Source organism: Schistocerca cancellata, chromosome 2 (assembly GCF_023864275.1).
Source record: "Schistocerca cancellata isolate TAMUIC-IGC-003103 chromosome 2, iqSchCanc2.1, whole genome shotgun sequence".
Taxonomy (NCBI): domain Eukaryota; kingdom Metazoa; phylum Arthropoda; class Insecta; order Orthoptera; family Acrididae; genus Schistocerca; species Schistocerca cancellata.
This window is the reverse complement of record NC_064627.1, coordinates 689,865,365-689,885,663: the sequence shown is the minus strand read 5'-3', so window position 1 is coordinate 689,885,663 and position 20,299 is coordinate 689,865,365. Positions and strand designations below refer to the sequence as shown.

The 20,299-nt window shown below is 40.2% G+C and overlaps 1 protein-coding gene across 2 annotated transcripts in view; it reads left to right on the top strand.

Annotated features, from left to right (window-relative positions):
* LOC126162439 (phosphoribosyl pyrophosphate synthase-associated protein 2) overlaps positions 1-20,299 on the top strand; it is a 146,025-nt gene that overhangs the window by 36,190 nt on the left and 89,536 nt on the right. For both annotated transcript variants that reach the window (XM_049918950.1, XM_049918949.1), the window contains exon 5: positions 12,453-12,631. In XM_049918950.1, the coding sequence (XP_049774907.1) occupies positions 12,453-12,631 (179 nt within the window). The remainder of the gene's footprint in view (positions 1-12,452; positions 12,632-20,299) is intronic.

Below are 20,299 nucleotides of genomic sequence, written 5' to 3'. Positions count from 1 at the left end.
GTTGAGCCAGTGCTTCACTGTGTGGATCAGCTCCTCACTGTCATCAAAAATTTCATCCACAAATAGCATCCTTTAATTGCCCAAACAAGTGGAAGTCCAAGGGGGCTGGGTCAGGGTTGTCAGGTGTGACAGCCATGGAGGGTCTCCCCAAATGGTGCAAATTGTGGAGCTCTATCGAACTGCCTTCTGATGACCTCATCCTCTGTGCCCAGCAACTAACTGTATTTCTGTTGACAGCAGATGCTCCATAGACTTTGCACAAGTGTTTGTGAATATTCCCCACAGTTCCTTTTTCTGCAGCAAGAAATTCAATGATGGTACATTGCTTGTAACATACATCAGCTACAGACACCTTTTTGAAAATTTTAAGGAGCTACACTATCTGTCGAAAGTGATGGAAACTTGGCACACTCACTCAGAATACTTCAAATAATACATACGTAACATTTCATATTCATAGCATTGTTTTCGGCTTAGGAAAAAAAGGAAAAAAAAAAAAGTGTGTTGCGTTACTTTCTGGGCAACCCTCGTAGAATCTGCCTGTTTTCCTTCAGCCATAATTTACAGGATACCATATGAGAAAAGAGCAGGCTGAACTTCACACTGGCGATCCTTTCTAAAACCATCCTAATTCATAGGCATAAGCTTTTCAGTCTCAAGGAAACCTGTTATATTCATACTGCAAATATGTTAGAGTTCTACAGCAAACCAGGGTTAAGGTTATGGGTCAGTGATTTTGCGGTTGTGTTCTTTTATGCTACTTGTATATAGGGGTTAGCTGTGTTTTTTTCCAGTCACGTGGGACATTGCACCGAGTTAGAAATTTGCGATTAATGCAACCTGAGTAAGGAGCCAATGCAGTAAAGTACTGTTTGTTAAAAAGATTGGGATTCCATCAGGACCCTGCAACTTATTTTCTTTCAACTCTTTCAGTTTGTTTCTGTGCTGAGGATACTATTACTATGTCATCCATACAGGAGTCTGTACAGAGGTCGAATGAAGATATTTTTGCAACAGTTCTCTTGTGTGAATGATTACTTAAATGCAAAATGTAAAACTTTGTTTTACTTTTGCTGTCTTCTGCTGCCACTTCAGACTGGTCAATGAGTGACTGGGTAGAAACCTTAGACCCACTTGGTGATTTCATGTGGGACCAGAATTTTCTTGGGTTTTTGACAAGATATTTTGCTGAGCTATGATGTTGCTAGTTGTATGCTTCGCACATTGATCATTTTACAGAGGCACAGCTTTATATTAACTTTCTCTTGTCGTCTTTTGTGCATTCTCTTCTCATCCGAGAGTGTAACAGCCTTTACTTCCTCACCACTTCCCAAATTTCATTGTTAAACTATGTTGGGTCTTTTCTGTCTTTCCCTTACTTACTTGGCAGATACCTCTCCATAGCACAATGCACAATCCACTTAAACTTTGCCCATAATTCCTCTGCATCTTTCATACTAGAACACAATGATGTCAGTTCATTGTCTAATCAAGATGCTAACAACTGCTTATCTGCTCTTTCTAGCAGAAACACTCTCCTAGCCTTTTTGATTAATTTACTAACTGTGGTAACCACAGCCAATATGATGAAATCATGGTCGCTATAACCTTAGTTGCTATGATGACATCATGGGTACTAATCCCTGTCCCTATTCTGAAGCAAATGATAAGGTCAGGCCTGTTTGTAGCTACAAGGTGTAAAATAGTCCTAGATTTCTGAAAAGAACTTAAAATGTTGCTCCACTGCAGACTGTTAACAAAAGTATGAGCATACGAAATAATTCCCAGATGTGTGTGTTGCTCAAATGCTTCTTAAGTAATAAACCTAGTATGTTATCCTTGACAATGAGTGTTCATCAGAGACTAAGGCATCATAAGGAGTGGCCCAGGGAAGTTCAACATGACTGTTCTTGCCCTCTCTGTGCATAAATGATCTGACGGACTGGGTGAGCACCAATATGCAACTGTTTGCTCATGATGCTACATTGTAAGGGAACGTGTATGAGAACACGAGATCAAAATTTATAGTTGGTGTGATGAATGGTAGCTTGCTCTCAATGTAGAAACATGTAAGTTAATGCAGTTGAGTAGGAAAAACAATAGCATACTGTTCAAATACAGCATTAGTTGTGTACCATGTGACACATCAATTAAATATGTAGATGAAACACTGCAAAGATATATGTAATGGAACAAGCACAAAGGGACAATAGTGGGTGTGGGCTGTTGAACTAGCTGCCCAAAACAGTTTCCAGAAAATGTGTTCAGTAGTATTTGCAAGACTGTCTGTCTGTCTGTCTGTCTGTACCCTTTGAATGAATCAATAGACTACCTAGTCTATACTCGATAGGTTAAAATCCTCTCTAACTGATATTGCGTGATCTGGGTATTTCCATGCTACTTACCATAGACTTTCTTTGAATGCCTCTAAAACTGTCAGTCGATTGGGCGACTGGTAAAATAATCCAACAATCAACTTGATTTCAGCTAGACCTGTTATATGCGATGAGATAACTTCAATGTCACACTCAAAATTGACCTCAACAAAGACAAAATTTTTGTCAACTGCTGTGAACAATCCCTCTCCAGTGGCATATAATCTTTATTTTTGATACATGTTCCATGAAATGCTAAAGATCACAGAGCTTTCTACTTAAGGTTTTAGCAAGCCCTTGGTCCCAAGAATAATTTGAATGTAAAAAATTTCCTGGAGGGCTGTAAATTTGGGAACTTTGTTACAAATACTTTGACAATTTAATGATAAAGTTTTTACAGTGATAGTGTCATTCTCTGAACGCGGTCAGATTTCACTATCTGTGTGTAGACTGGTGAATTGCTACACATATAACTTCTTCCTTTGTGTAGTGCACTGCTTACTTGTCATGGGTAGCCTTCCAATTCCCCACTCGATAACATAGATCCAGAAATCTGCAGCGAGACTGTCTTAGTCAACTAAGCCCTTGGTTGAGCTCTTTCACACCATCAACTCCGGAAACAATGTTGCAAATTGCGAACTCTGTGCCTCACAGGCGAGTCCAACAGCCTTCACCATCTCCTCCTGCTGCCTGTATGAACTAGGAAGGGCCTCAGAACCCAAGTAATAGGCATTGTTGATGCCGGTGTGAGCCACAACTTGCAGTTGACTGCATCTTGTGCACGCAACAGCCACAGGCGAAATCTCCTCCACATGTCGGATGGGACTCCCCAACAGATATAACGAGTGCATATTGGCTTTCTTTCCAGCCTTGAATGCTATTTGCTTAAGGGGTTGCATAACATGCCTAATGTTGAAGTTCCCAATAACTAGCAAACCCCTGTCCCCTTGTGCCTGCTCGTACCCTGCTGAAGGATTGGCCACATATTCACTCTTCACTTGTAGGGTGGATAGACAAGACCAGATAGCCAGTCTCCACCTTTAGTGACACAAAAGTGCTGCCACCCACCACTCATCCTGCTGTGAGCAAAACAAATGACACCTGAGGTGTCACATGGGGCATGCCGGATTCTCTGTCACTGCTACACCCCTAAGCAGCAGCCTGAAGACTGACTGTTGCCACAAGCACATTCAGCTGTTCATGAAGTGAGGCCAAGCATGGTAACGGCACATGAATCGGGAATCTCATTTCATTTTAGGTAAACATCTCCACATGAGATCATCTCCACCACTTGCTCAAACAGTGCTCTGTTGGCGAGTAGACTACATTGCCTCATGTGGTTTTTGACCTACTCAGACCCATTGGTTATGCCTATGAGTATTATGAAACATCAATCAAAGTGACCTTTTGCCTGCTGTAAGTGTGCAGAGGTATATTCCTGCACCCATGCCAGTGTGTTCTCCTGATGAGTTGCAGCGAGTCCCATGTGTGGGCCACTGGCTTATGTATCTGAGAGTGAATTGGTGGTTCTGGGTGAATGGCTGTCCCTAACTGTTGTCTTCCAGCACTGAATTTGGGAGGAGTTTACAGCACCGTTACCCATATATCTGCTGTAGCTGAGATCGACTTTTGCCATCAGTACATTGACAACAGAAATTGCCAGGGTTGGTATATTTGTGATGCGCCTTTGACATGATCGCACATAAAAATGCTGTGCTTGCACCAGCTCAGTGCTGGAGTCTCCTAGAGGTCAGGTACACTTGATACAGTTGAAAAGAATGTTTCACATTTTGCCCAAATTTCACTTATCTGTCACAATGATGCCGAGTTAAAGACCTGGTGATGTCCCAGTGATATGACATGTTGTACTATTCCATTTGCTGTGACAGTAGTAGTGCTCTCTCTCTCTCTCTCTCTCTCTCTCTCTCTCTCTCTCTCTCTCTCTCTCCAACATCACAGTTTTCTCTAATTTATGTGATGAATATATTTCTGATGTATGGAATTTGTTTTCTGATGCAGCATTATTTGTATCACTATTAAAATTAACCCTTAAACAGAAACATAGGTTTCTGAGAGATCTGATTTTTTCCAATTCGATAGTAGGAAAAGGAAGAGAAGAAAACATAGTAGGTGAATATGGAATGGGGGTAAGAAATGAAAGAGGAAGCCGCCTGGTAGAATTTTGCACAGAGCATAACTTAATCATAGCTAACACTTAGTTCAAGAATCATGAAAGACGGTTGTATACATGGAAGAGGCCTGGAGGTACTGCAAGGTTTCAGATAGATTATATAGTGGTAAGACAGATATTTAGGAACCAGGTTTTAAATTGTAAAACATTTTCAGGGGCAGATGTGGACTCTGACCACAATCTATTGGTTATTAGCTATAGATTAAAACTGAAGAAACTGCAAAAAGGTGAGAATTTAAGGAGATGGGACCTGGATAAACTGAAAGAACCAGAGGTTGTACAGAGTTTCAGGGAGAGCATGAGGGAACAGTTGACAGGAATGGGGGAGAGAAATACAGTAGAAGAAGAATGGGTAGCTTTGAGGGATGAAATTGTGAAGGCAGCAGAGGATCAAGTAAGTAAAAAGATGAGGGCTAGTACACTACTGGCCATTAAAATTGCTACACCAAGAAGAAATGCAGATGATAAACGGGTATTCATTGGACAGATATATTATACTAGAACTGACATGTGATTACGTTTTCACACAATTTGGGTGCATAGATTCTGAGAAATCAGTACCCAGAACAACCACCTCTGGCCGTAATAACGTCCTTGATGTGCCTGGGCATCGAGTCAAACAGAGCTTGGATGGCGTGTACAGGTACAGCTACCCAAACAGCTTCAACACAATACCACAGTTCACCAAGAGTAGTGACTGGCGTATTGTTACGAGCCAGTTGCTCTGCCACCGTTGACCAGACATTTTCAATTGGTGAGAGATCTGGAGAAGGTGTTGGCCAGGGCGGCAGTCGAACATTTTCTGTATCCAGAAAGGCCCGTACAGGACCTGCAACATGCGGTCGTGCATTGGTAGAGCCACGGGTCATCACACATCTGAAATGTAATGTCCACTGTTCAAAGTGCCATCAATGAGAACAAGAGGTGACCGAGACGTGTAACCAATGGCACCAATACCATCATGCCGGGTGATATGTCATTATGGTGATGACCAATACGTGCTTCGAATGTGCGTTCACCATGATGTCGCCAAACACGGATGCGACCATCATGATGCTGTAAACAGAACCTGGATTCATCCGAAAAAAATGACGTTTTGCCATTCATGCACCCAGGTTCGTTGTTGAGTACACCATCGCAAGCGCTCCTGTCTGTGATGCAGTGTCAAGAGTAACCGCAGCCATGGTCTCCGAGCTGATAGTCAATGCTGCTGCAAACTTTGTCAAACTGTTCCTGCAGATGGTTGTTGTCTTGCAAACATCCCCAACTGTTGACTCAGTGATCGAGAATGGCTGCACAATCCCTTACAGCCGTGCAGATAAGATGCCTGTCATCTCTACTGCTTGTGATACGAGGCCGTTGGGATCCAGCACGGCGTTCCGTATTACCCTCCTGAACCCACAGATTCCATATTCTGCTAACAGTCATTGGATCTCAACCAACGCGAGCAGCAGTGTCATGATACAATAAACCGCAATCGCGATAGGCTACAATCCGACCTTTATCAAAATCGGAAACGTGATGGCATTCATTTCTCCTCCTTACATGAGGCATCACAACAACGTTTCACCAGGCAACGCTGGTCAACTGCTGTTTGTGTATGAGAAATCGGTCTGAAACTTTCCTCATGTCAGCACGTTGTAAGTGTCGCCAGCGGCGCCAATCTTGTGTGAATGCTCTGAAAAGCTAATCATTTGCATACCACAGCATCTTCTTCCTGTCGGTTAAATTTCACATCTGTAGCACGTCATCTTCGTGGTGTAGCAATTTTAATGGCCAGTAGTGTAGAAATCCTTGGGTAACAGAGGAAATATTGAATTTAATTGATGAAAAGGAGAAAATATAAAAATGTAGTAAATGAAGCAGGCAAAAAGGAATACAAACGTCTCAAAAATGAGATTGACAGGGATGGCTAGAGGACAAATGTAAGGATGTAGAGACTTATCTCACTAGGGGTAAGATAGATACTACCTACAGGAAATTTAAAGAGACCTTTAGAGAAAAGAGAACCACTGGTATGAATATCAAGAGCTCAGATGGAAACCCTGTTCTAAGCAAAGAAGGGAAAGCAGAAAGGTGGAAGCAGTATATAGAGGGTCTATACATGGGCGATGTACTTGAGGACAATAGCATGGAAATGGAAGAGGATGTAGATGAAGATGAAATGGGGGATATGATACTGCGTGAAGGATTTTGACAGAGCACTGAAAGACCTAAGTTGAAACAAGGCCCCAGGAGTAGACAAAATTCCATTAGAACTACTGACAGCCTTGGGAGAGCCAGCCCTGACGAAATTCTACCATCTGGTGAGCAAGATGTATGAGACAGGCAAAATACCCTCAGACTTAAAGAAGAATATAATAATTCCAATCTCAAAGAAAGCAGGTGTTGACAGATGTGAAAATTTAATAAGTCACAGCTGCAAAATACTAACGCAAATTCTTTACAGACGAATGGAAAAACTGGTAGAAGCCGACCTCGGGGAAGATTAGTTTGGATTCCATAAAAATGTTGGAACAGATGAGGCAATACTGACCCTACGACTTATCTTAGAAGATAGGTTAAGGAAAGGCAAACCTATGTTTCTAGCATTTGTAGACTTAGAGAAAACTTTCATTCAAATTCTGAAGGTGGCAGGGGTAAAATACAGGAAGTGAAAGGCTATTTACAACTTGTACAGAAACCAGATGGCAGTTATAAGAGTCGAGGGGCATAAAAGGGAAGCAGTGGTTGGGAAGGGAGTGAGACATGGTTTTAGTCTATCCCCGATGGTATTCAATCTGTATATTGAGCAAGCAGTAAAAGAAACAAAAGAAAAATTCAGACTAGGTATTAAAATTCATGGAGAAGAAATAAAATCTCTTGAGGTTCGCCGATGACATTGTAATTCTGTGACACAGCAAAGGACTTGGAAGAGCAGTTGAATGGAATGGACAGTGTCTTGAAAGGAGAATATAAGATGAACATCAACAAAAGCAAAACGAGGATAATGGAATGTTGTTGGATTAAGTCGGGTGATGCTGAGGGATTTAGATTAGGAAATGAGACGCTTAAAGTAGTGAATGTGTTTTGCTATTTTGGGAGCAAAATAACTGATGATGGTCGAAGTAGAGGGGATATAAAATGTAGACTGGCAATGGCAAGGAAAGCGTTTTTGAAGAAGAGAAATTTGTTAACATCGAGTATAGACTTAAGTGACAGGAAGTCGTTTCTGAAAGTATTTGTATGGAGTGTAGCCATATATGGAAGTGTAAAATGGACGATAAATAGTTTGGACAAGAAGAGAATAGAAGCTTTTGAAATATGGTGCTACAGAAGAATGCTGAAGATTAAATGGGTAGATCACGTAACTAATGATGAGGTATTGAATAGAATTGGGAAGAATAGAAATTTGTGGCACAACTTGACTAGAAGGAAGGATCGGTTGGTAGGACATGTTCTGAAGCATCAAGGGATCACCATTTTAGTATTGGAGGGCAGCGTGGAGGGTAAAAGTTGTAGAGGGAGACCAAGACATGAATACACTAAGCAGATTCAGAAGGATGTAGATTGCAGTAGGTACTGGGAGATGAAGAAGCTTGCACAGGATAGAGTAGCATGGAGAGCTGCATCAAACCAGTCTCTGGACTGAAGACCACAACAACGACAACACATTTTTTTCCTACTTTAATCATTTTTAAAACTTTGTTGTGTGTTTACAATAATATTTTTGTTCTGTTTGTATGAAACATCAAATTGAGTTTTATTTATTCAAAACTAACTATGGTTTTCATAAATGAAACGCAATGTTATCCAACAATCAACAAAAAAATGTGACAAGCCGTCTTGTTTTCCATGTGTATTGTCAGTAATTCTCTTGTTCATCTTTCAGTATATTTTCACAATCACCATCAGCACTGCTTTCATATGCTTTTAGCCTATTAGCATTCTTTTTTTCTTCTCTGATCATTTTGTCTCTCATCACTAATTATAAAGTCAGAATATGCATCTGAGTAATCATTTTCACCTTGGGTTTGTCACTGCTCTTCTGCAACCACTCTGAAATATTTCTCAAAATAGATATCACTGCACCATATTCCCTCATTCCTCTTGTAGATTTATGAGCACACACTGAAATTATCCATCATGGCTTCTTCTAAAACATATGAAGAAAAAGATATAACAAAACAAAAGGAGTAATAAATTACATGTGAAACTAAACAGTCATTATAACATATTGAGCCTTTTCATATGTAATATGAAACACTTGGTTGGACGGACATGTCCATATTTTGAAATTAGGGGTCCATAAAAATGTAGACACTCTTTGATACTTAATATCTTTGTAATAAAATGACATGTCATTGCAATTTTGCATGGTATCGTAGTTCAGTGTTTTCTCAACTGGTCTTGGTGCATGTTTTCCAGCAGGTTGACAGTGCAGCAATGAATGAGGTAAAATTGTCATAGGAGCAGTGCAAGGCTGTATTGAAGTGGTAATGGAAGTACAGAAACATGATAGAGGTACAGTGACAATGGCATAATGTGTATGGAGCTCAGCCACCAACAGGTACAACCATTTATCATATTGGGGATAAGTTTGAAGCTGATGGTACTATTCAGGATGTGCATAAGGAAAGGTCTGGTCGACCAAAAACATCGAGTAGTCCAGGTCACCTCAAAAATCTGTGAAGCAGAGTGCACTTGAAACCGGGGTAAACCAATCAAGCTTACAACAAAATCTGAAGGCTGCAAAGTGGAAAGTGTACATTCCAAGATTGCTGCACGCTATGAACGATGACGAGGGATAGTTATCTGGTCTGACAAGGCATAATTCAACCTGAATGATACTGTAAACTGCCACAACTGTGTGTACTGGGCTCCTGAAAATTCTCATGTTCATGTGGACAAACATTTTAATCTACTGGGTGTTAATGTGCGGGGTGGTCTGTCATCGTGCAGTTTGATTGTCTCATTCTCCTTTGAAGGTACCATAAGTGGTGAGGTGTATCTTTATATGCTGCAAAAATAGATTTCACTTGCCATCTGAGAGGTGTTTGGAAAAGAAAGATTTTACCTACAACAAAATGGTGTTCTGCCTCACTACCAGAGAGGTCTCCTAGCCTACTTGGATGAAAATCTACCTGGATGATGGATAGGTCGAAGAGGAGCTGTTGAGTACCCACCATGGTTTCCAGACCTTACACCTCTTGACTTCTACCTGTGAGGGCCCTTAGAAAATGAAGGCAGCTACACAGAACGAGCCATGAGAAGCCATCAAGACATCCTTTGTGGCTATGACACTGGCAGCATTGACAGCCATAGATTGGTCAACAGTTCAGTGGCATCGATGTTGTTTGGCTGCTAATGGGGTCACTTTGAATACGTGACACATAAGGTAACCTCCCTCCCCCCCCCATGCTAGAATTGTAACAGTACATTGCTTTGTTCCATTAATATTGACTACCAAAGTGTGTCTACATTTTTATGTACACCTCTGTACATACCTGACAACAAGAAGCCACAAATTGCAGTGCTTCTGCCATGTAAATGATTTGACAATGAGAGGGCAATGTGGAGGGGATAGGAACAGTTACACATTGTTGCCACATGACACATTTAAAAAAAACAAAAAAAAAACCATAAGTGTCTCTCAGGCCAATGTTTCGATTTAGTGATTAAATTCAGGATGCACAACCGAAGATACAGGAACTTCACTCAAGAAAATGTTTCATCGTTCAACTTTTCTACTAATATTTCACACTCTCTGCCCTTGTTTTCTCTAACATACTTCATAGGAAATTCATTTCACTGGATTGGATTTTACTCTCTTCTTTTTTTGTCATTGTCAAGCTCTGCGATGCATATGTCAACATAGGTGTCAGGTATGTCTTAACAGCTCTTCCTTACACTTCATTGACACCTCCCCTTCCCCTCACACATTGGTCAGAAGCAAGGCTCTGGTGTACACTTTTGATAATTTCTGCCTCCATCCTTGCATTTTGCATTAACACACTACCTAGATTTTAAAGCTGTCCACAGTTTCACTATCCTGTTCTTTTTATGTTAATTCATAATTTGTCTTATCTGTCTCCTCTGGTTACCACCGGTCTTGCTTTTCTTCACACTGCATTTCATCTCATATTTCTCGATTTTTTAAAATTGTTTAATTGAAGATGTTTAATTGTTCTTGTACATCCTTACAGTTGGTTCCCCACAACACAGTATCATTGGCAAATAGCAACAACTTCTTCTTTCTTCCTCAATGAGCTTTTTTTGTCTCTTTCACAGTTTCATCCAACAACATCATTAGTAATAATGGTGAGACCACACATCCTGTCTTCACATAACATTCCTAAACAAATGAGCCCTTCTAGCTTGGGTTTTGACACAGCTCAATCTTTGGTAACACATTTCAGTTGTTTGTTCTCCAACTCCTTATTTCTCCAAGGATTCCCATACCTTTTTTCTGAGAACCTATTCTGTGCTTTCACTGATTCAAGAAATGTCATCGCCAAATCTTTCCCATACTCTCAGTTCGTTTCCACCAACTGCCTCATAATAAAGATTGTGTTCTCTGTTGATCTGTCTTGTGAAAAGCCATACTCTACTCCTCTTCTCTCTAATCTTCCACTTTTTCCCTCAGTCTTCTATTCGGTATCCTCCCCATTATTATTGCTACTTGTGATATTAGTGTTATCCCTCAATAGTTACCACATACTTTTGTCTCCCTTCTTGAACTACGGAATTATTATTCCCCTTCTCCATTCTTCAGGTATACATTTCTGAGACCATATGCATTTTAGCAATCAATATAATCATTGCAGCCTAGTAGATCCAACTGCCTTCATCGTCTCCACTGTTAATTCATCTATCACAACTTTGTTTCCATTCCTATAACTGCTAGTTCCACTTCAAATATTGTAATATCTTTCTCTTCTTCCAGGTCCAGGTTCCACCAACACCACTGTTTTTTTAGTGTCTTTTCATTGCTATTTTTCACATTAAGCTGTTTGTCAAAATACTTTTTCCATCTTTTCTGTATCTACTGTGACTTCACCTCTCCGCTTTTCCTCTTCACCAGCTGTGTTATTGCTTTCTTTCCTCGTACACCTTGTAATTCCATACTATATCCTTTTACCCCCATAACATCCTTTTCCAACTCTTGTGTGAACTCCTCCCAAATTTTCCTCTTTTCTTCTGCTATCACTTTCTTACATTTCCTTTTGATTTCTTGGTATTCCTTTTTACTTTTTTCCATTTTGCCTCTATTCCTTTCATGCCATGCTTCTTTCTTTTCTTTTACTGCTTCCGTCTCATTCCACCATGGTCTCTCTGTATCCTTCAACCTTCTATATTTTCTGCCACAAGTGTTCTCTGCAGAACTTAGATGCCTCTTTGAACTTATCACATTCCTTTTCCACACTTCCACAGGCAGTGATTGGGATTTTAATCATAAGTAACTCCCTAAACTTTTGTTGTCTGTACCAACATATTAGTTATCATGTGATCTGTGAATGTCGGTGCCTATTTTTAGCTCTTCGCATAATGACTGACTTTTTGTTATGTTACGTAGTTGTAGTGATGCCCACATAAGTTTTCCGTATATGTAATTTCCAGGCTGCTTTACTGCACTTTGAGTCATTACCCTGCTGGTGTCAATAATTTGCTCTGTCAATGTGACCTTCATTGCCAGCTGCAAAATTTTATTGTGTTCTGGTTGGATTTATTCTCTCTCTGTGTGTGTGTGTGTGTGTGTGTGTGTGTGTGTGTGTGTGTGTGTGTGTGTGTGTGAGAGAGAGAGAGAGAGAGAGAGAGAGAGAGAGAGAGCTCTATATGACTTTAATAGATGTAGGTATACCATTTGCTGAATTCTTTCACACAGAATGTTTGTTTGTCATTTGCAGGCAAGATGAGAAAGAGAGGATGTATTGTAAGCAAATTGTTGGCTAAGATGATGTGCAAGTCAGGTCTCTCACATGTCATCACAATGGATTTACATCAGAAAGAAATTCAGGGATTCTTTGACTGCCCTGTTGATAACTTGCGTGCCTCACCCTTTCTTCTTCAGTATATACAGGAATGTGTAAGTATCAAAATAGTGCGTATGGAAGTATTGGTGCTACTGATGTTTAAAATTAGAGAGCTGTTGTGTGAGGGTCCAGTTTGTTGTATAATACACTCGAGACAATCTACCATTTTAAGATCATGCAACTCCTCCTCTTTATTGATCCCTGCAAACTTCCAGTATTCCACAATGTTATTAACTTGGTAATAGCTATTAACACCACAATTAACAGAAATGTAATTATTAGGTATAACAGGATTTACAAGAAATATACAAATTGAGCTCTTTTCGAGCTCGACCGGCTCAAAAAATTCTCACAGAGAGAAATGAGTATCACTTCTCCAGTAAGTTCAGTATGCCAGTTATATTGTGTCTTTACACATGATTGCACACAGCCCACATTTCCTCTTGGTGAATTGTCAAGACTTCTATCAGTAGGCTGGCACAAGCTGATACCAATGACTTGGCACATTACTGCACCTTATCTCAGAGGAGACCCTGGAACTCATAGATCGACGTGTATCACCAACAATAGTCAAATGTTTTGTTCAGGAAACTGAACATGTACTTACTTGTTTGTACAGGAAAATGAGGCTAAGGGTTTGCACCCTTTGTGTATCTTTGTCACCGTACAGTGCCTCAGCCACCACAAATCAAATTACAGTAAGACATTTTTAAGTAATTAAAAACGTTGACTACAAGTCACCACAGTCTCCAGTATAGTGGAGGAGGAGTTGGTTAACTGTAAGTTTTAGTTTAGTTTTTAGGTGAACTCCAGATTCATTTAAAATTATAATGTGATCAATGTAAGCATTTACTATCAAATATTATTATTTTCTGGAACCAAAGGAGAAGAGATACTGTGAAGATGACAAAAGGAAGTGAGCAGGAGATTTTACTTAAGTCTCCATGGAGACCCATCAACTGTTGGAATGTAAGAAAGGGAGAAAGCAGTATGAGAGCTTGAAATGAGAGAATATAGTTGTCTTGGCAAGTATACGGAAAATGAACTCAATGGCAAAGGTTATTCAGTATCTTTCAAAGGAAGAAACACATATAAATAATGGTAACGAGCGAGGCCAATTTTGTATTGTGTAATGTAATTTTTAATCTGAACTACTATAAAAAGAAAAGTTGTTGTTTAACATTGTCACCAAAAATCATAAAGTTATTGACCAGTTTACTTCCAATTTTTACTTACTATGTAATGAACATTCGGACCGACATACCTTACATCTTTTTAATGTACGAGGGCAGTTCAATAAGTAATGCAACACTTTTTTTTTCTGAAACAGGGGTTGTTTTATTCAGCATTGAAATATACCAGGTTATTCCCCAATCTTTTAGCTACGCAACACTATTTTTCAACGTAATCTCCATTCAGTGCTACGGCCTTACCCCACCTTGAAATGAGGGCCTGTATGCCTGCACGGTACCATTCCACTGGTCGATGTCGGAGCCAACGTCGTACTGCATCACTAACTTCTTCATCATCCGCGTAGTGCTTCCCACGGATTGCGTCCTTCATTGGGCCAAACATATGGAAATCCGACGGTGCGAGATCGGGGCTGTAGGGTGCATGAGGAAGAGCAGTCCACTGAAGTTTTGTGAGCTCCTCTCGGGTGCGAAGACTTGTGTGAGGTCTTGCGTTGTCATGAAGAAGGAGAAGTTCGTTCAGATTTTTGTGCCTATGAACACGCTGAAGTCGTTTCTTCAATTTCTGAAGAGTAGCACAATACACTTCAGAGTTGATCGTTTGACCATGGGGAAGGACATCGAACAGAATAACCCCTTCAGCGTCCCAGAAGACTGTAACCATGACTTTACCGGCTGAGGGTATGGCTTTAAACTTTTTCTTGGTAGGGGAGTGGGTGTAGCACCACTCCATTGATTGCCGTTTTGTTTCAGGTTCGAAGTGATGAACCCATGTTTCATCGCCTGTAACAATCTTTGACAAGAAATTGTCACCCTCAGCCACATGACGAGCAAGCAATTCCGCACAGATTGTTCTCCTTTGCTCTTTATGGTGTGCGGTTAGACAACGAGGGACCCAGCGGGAACAAACCTTTGAATATCCCAACTGGTGAACAATTGTGACAGCACTACCAACAGAGATGTCAAGTTGAGCACTGAGTTGTTTGATGGTGATCCGTCGATCATCTCGAACGAGTGTGTTCGCACGCTCCGCCATTGCAGGAGTCACAGCTGTGCACGGCCGGCCCGCACGCGGGAGGTCTTGCTTGACCTAGCAGCGATGATGACACACGCTTTGCCCAACGGCTCACCGTGCTTTTGTCCACTGCCAGAACACCGTAGACATTCTGCAAGCGCCTATGAATATCTGAGATGCCCTGGTTTTCCGCCAAAAGAAACTCGATCACTGCCCGTTGTTTGCAACGCACATCCGTTACAGACGCCATTTTAACAGCTCCGTACAGCGCGGCCACCTGTCGGAAGTCAATGAAACTATACCAGACAAAGCGGGAATGTTTGAAAATATTCCACAAGAAATTTCCGGTTTTTTCAACCAAAATTGGCCGAGAAAAAAAAGTGTTGCATTACTTATTGAACTGCCCTCGTATATACTATATAAATATGTATGTAATATACACAGTCCAGGCACATTAATGTGACCACCACTTACGTTTGATGTCAGCATGCAATAATGTCTCACAGCTGGCAGGTGACAGCACTAGCATTGGAGGGTATATAAAACGCATGTCGGAGGGGGGGGGGGGGGGGGGATGCAGAAAACAATGCAGTTGTCATAATGTGGAAATAGAGTGATTTATCAGACATCAAAAAGGACATGAACATTGGCTTTTGGGCCAAGGGTGGAAGCACTTCCAAAATGGCTAATTTTGTAAACTGTTTGCATGCCGCTGTCGTTACACGATACTGTGCATGCAAAATGGAACTATCTAAAATGCATCAAGGCAGCTGCGGTGCACAGCAGGCCATAGATGACGGGAGTGAATGATGATGTACAGGCTAGGTGTACAACTGTTGAGCAGCTGACCACCCAAATGAGCCAAGGGACTATGAACAGTGTCTCCTCAATGTTTATTCAGTAAACATTGCTATATATGGGTATCTGCAGAACGTTCATCACTGATGTTGACTGCTGATCATCATTGATGGAGTCTGGAATTTAGATGCCAGTACAGCAACTGGACATCCACGGATAGCCTTTTTAGATGGATCACTTTTTGTGCTCTGGATGGGTGGCTGTTGGCATGTACAGTGTGAAACATCTGAAAGCAAATGGGGAGGGAGCGTTATGGTCTGTAGAATGTTTTTGTGGTATTTCCTGAGTGATCTCGTCATTCGGAAAGGCACAGTGAACCAAAACAAATAAGCATCTTGTGACAAAGCATGCTGGGATAATTTTAATTCCCCTCTTGTTTTACCATCTGCCTCCTCAAATTCATTTTGTTACTTTTAACTATTTGCCCTTAACATACATGAGCATAATCTGCATTTTCATAAAAGAGAAAGATTGGCCCTCAGTTTTAAAGAATATAACATCAGATCTAATTTTGTGCTTAGTTTTATTTATGTAATTGATTTTCTAATTTATTTTGACTATTCCTAGTTAGTATCTTTCATTATAGGATGAAATTGGTAATTGTTTCACAACTTAAATTCTATTGTTGACATATAAACAAATATAAATTCTGTACTAATTATAAACATTTGGAAGACAAACTAATAGTAATTGTGAAGTATCTATTTGGCTCTATTCGAAAACATGTTAACATAACCAGCCCGGAATTAATTCGTAAGCTAATGGTTTTGTCAAAGTATTGTTTGCATAGCTATATTTGTTAATTTCATGATTTAAACAAATAATTCGGACTAACTCTTGTAGTAGAAGAAACTGTTACAGAGGAATTTTTGATGTATTCAGTTAATTTAATGAGTTAAATTTTAATTGTAATTTCTGTAAATTTAACTTTAAACAATGTGTAGTTTTAGTACTTATTATTGGGAGGATATATAAGGGCCCGGTTTTTGGTCATGAATCAGTCAGTCCATCGTCGAGTTTCAGACGAGTAACCTGTGCTGGTTAGAACAACAACAATGCTTCAACTTAACAGTGTAATAAGTGTTGAACAACTAGGCCATGTGTAGAAACCATGTACAGACCTGATTATTCTTCAAGAACTGTGAACTTTGTGGTTAGGTTTTTACTGCTCATAGATGCTCAACAGTAAACTGTTGGTGCAGTATGTGGAGGTTCGCCTGCAAACTATTAATGAGGCTTATGGAAAGTTTAAACAATATTGCACTGGCTATATGTATGTAACTGTGTATTATTGGGGGATTGTGCAAAGTGGAAGTAAAAGTCAGTGAAACATAACTGCGCATCTGTCGGCTACATTATTTACCATAGTCAGCGTCCAGATTACAAACCCCATTTTTCAGCCAGTGTAGCAATGCCACACGTCAGCATTGAGAGCAACAAATGAAGAAATAAAGCAGGTGCAACCGCTACAATCTATTCTTGGGAACCATGTCCATCCCCTATATGCAGTTTATTTTTCCTCAGCACAGTGACATCTACCAGCAGGACAGTGCAACATGTAACACAGCTTGCACTGCATGGTCGTGGCTCAAAGAACACCTAGGTGAGTTTACTGTATTCCCCTGGCTACCAATCCTCCCTGGATCAAGAATCTGTTGTACCACCTAGATCTGGCTGTTCATGCCTTAGATTCTCAACCAAGAAACTTAGTGCTACTGGCCAAGGCACCTGGCTCCAAATCCCTGTCAGACCTTCCAGAACCTAATTGATTCTCTTATTGTACATCTTGCAGCAGTCTGTGCTGCAGAAGGCAGTTATTCATGCTTTTGACAGATGGTTGCATTAATGTGACTGAACAGTGTATGAAGGGGAAAAGTTCGTAAATGATTTTCAGCAAATTTTTACACAATAGTCTAATGAACATTCAGATGGAGATAAGTTCTATATGTAAAGCAAAAAATAAGTAAATTTAAATATCTTGGAGAAACTGCGTGACAAAATGGACTAGAAGAATCTGCAGTAGGTGTAAAAGTTAATAAAATGGAAAGATCATACAGTTCGACAAAGAATTTTTACAAAAAGGAATATGTACCCAGAAAAACAAAACTGTATACTACAGTGATATGACTATAATGTTTATAAGAATGTGAATGCCTAATGATGAGCTATAAGCTGGACAAAAAGACAGATTATCAGAAAAATAATGGGTGCAATACAAACTACAGATGGTTGGCAAATAAGAAATAATGATGAGACCTACAAAAATTATAGAGAAAATATCAGAAGTAATGGCTAAGTGAAAATAAATCTTGTTTGTACACATCTACCAAATGAATGAGAACAGGCTAACAAAACAATTATTCTTGTATTCATGTTAGAAGAAATAGACAGTAGCAGTGATTACAGAAATAAGGAAATAACTAAAAAGAAATAACATCAAAGAATCTGAAACCTTTTTAAGAATAAATTACTAAATTTAGAAGGGTTTCAAAGAGAAGAAATAAGAAGTAGAGGACAGCATGGACAGAAGAAAGAAAAAGATAACATTGGGTGAAGATGAGGGCATACTGAAACAACAGAAAACAACAAAGAAAGAAAATGAACTGAAGTTATTATGTGACCCTAGTTGGTCAGTACAAAAATAAAAAAAAAGTTGTTTCCAAAAATGTCAGGCTTCTTGACCTGGTCTTCACACTTAACTCTAATAAATCTCTGGATGAACATAGGCTGTATATTTTTTTAAAACAACAATATACAGGTTTTCTGTTAAAACTAACTGTGGGAAAGAAAATGCTGTACTATGAGCTGCTGTGAAAATGAGAGGCTTTGTCTTTTATCTCACAGTCAGTTTTTAACTACAATAGCAGGACATTTAAACCATTGGATAAACTTTCTTTCATATATATTCTTTCTCATTATATATATATAATAGAGGGAAACATTCCACGTGGGAAAAATATATTTAAAAAGAAAGATGATGAGACTTACCAAACAAAAGCGCTGGCAGGTCGATAGACACACAAACAAACACAAACATACACACAAAAATCTAGCTTTCGCAACCAACGGTTGCCTCGTCAGGAAAGAGGGAAGGAGAAGGAAAGACAAAAGGATATGGGTTTTAAGGGAGAGGGTAAGGAGTCATTCCAATCCCGGGAGCGGAAAGACTTACCTTAGGGGGAAAAAAGGACAGGTATACACTCGCGCACACACACACATATCCATCCGCATATACACAGACACACGCAGACATTTGTAAAGGCAAAGAGTTTGGGCAGAGATGTCAGTCGGGACGGAAGTACAGAGGCAAAGATGATGTTGAAAGACAGGTGAGATATGAGCGGCGGCAGATTGAAATTAGAAATTAGCGGAGATTGAGGCCTGGCGGATAGCGAGAAGAGAGGATATGCTGAAGGGCAAGTTCCCATCTCCGGAGTTCAGACAGGTTGGTGTTAGTGGGAAGTATCCAGATAACCCGGACGGTGTAACTCTGTGCCAAGATGTGCTGGCCGTGCACCAAGGCATGTTTAGCCACAGGGTGATCCTCATTACCAACAAACACTGTCTGCCTGTGTCCATTCATGCGAATGGACAGTTTGTTGCTGGTCATTCCCACATAGAACGCTTCACAGTGTAGGCAGGTCAGTTGGTAAATCACGTGGGTGCTTTCACACGTGGCTCTGCCTTTGATCGTGTACACCTTCCGGGTTACAGGACTGGAATAGGTGGTGGTGGGAGGGTGCATGGGACAGGTTTTACACCGGGGGCGGTTACAGGGGTAGGAGCCAGAGGGTAGGGAAGGTGGTTTGGGGATTTCATGGGGATGAACTAAGAGGTTACGAAGGTTAGGTGGACGGCGGAAAGACACTCTTGGTGGAGTGGGGAGGATTTCATGAAGGATGGATCTCATTTCAGGGCAGGATTTGAGGAAGTCGTATCCCTGCTGGAGAGTCACATTCAGAATCTGATCCAGTCCCGGAAAGTATCCTGTCACAAGTGGGGCACTTTTGGGGTTCTTCTGTGGAAGGTTTTATATATATATATATATATATATATATATATATATATAAACTTGTATACTCAACACTATCATGTTTTGGTTTCTTCCTCGCAGTCTGTTTTCCCAGAGAACAGGAAAGTCGTACTTTAGAACACTACTACAGCATTTGAATTTGCAGTAACATAGTGTATACTGTTAGTTTTTGATAATTTAATTTACATATTTTTAATATATTACATTTTGTTGTTCTGAAGCCATCTACTCTGTCATGTCGTAGGTTTGAAGATCCAGATTCATTTCTGAATTTTACACGAATAGATACGGAAGTTTTCACGAAATTACTCTGTATTATAGAAAATGATGTCTGTAGGCAAGATATGAACAAGGCTCAAGGTCAGAGTAAGGGAAGAAGAGGAGATGGACAGAGAGGGGAGGGAGATAATGGATGTAGAGAGGGGAGAGGAGGAGATGGATGGGGAAGGGGGGGGGGGGAGAGGTTAGGTCATGTTTTCAATTCCCACACACATTTAGCAATTGCGAAGCATTGTCAGGTTTGCTAGTATGTTTATTACTTCCTTTGGAATTCAGTGGATTCTTTCTAACAGTACAGTTACTAAGTGGCAGTTCCTCTAGTTATTTCAAGAAGATTGGTAGAAAG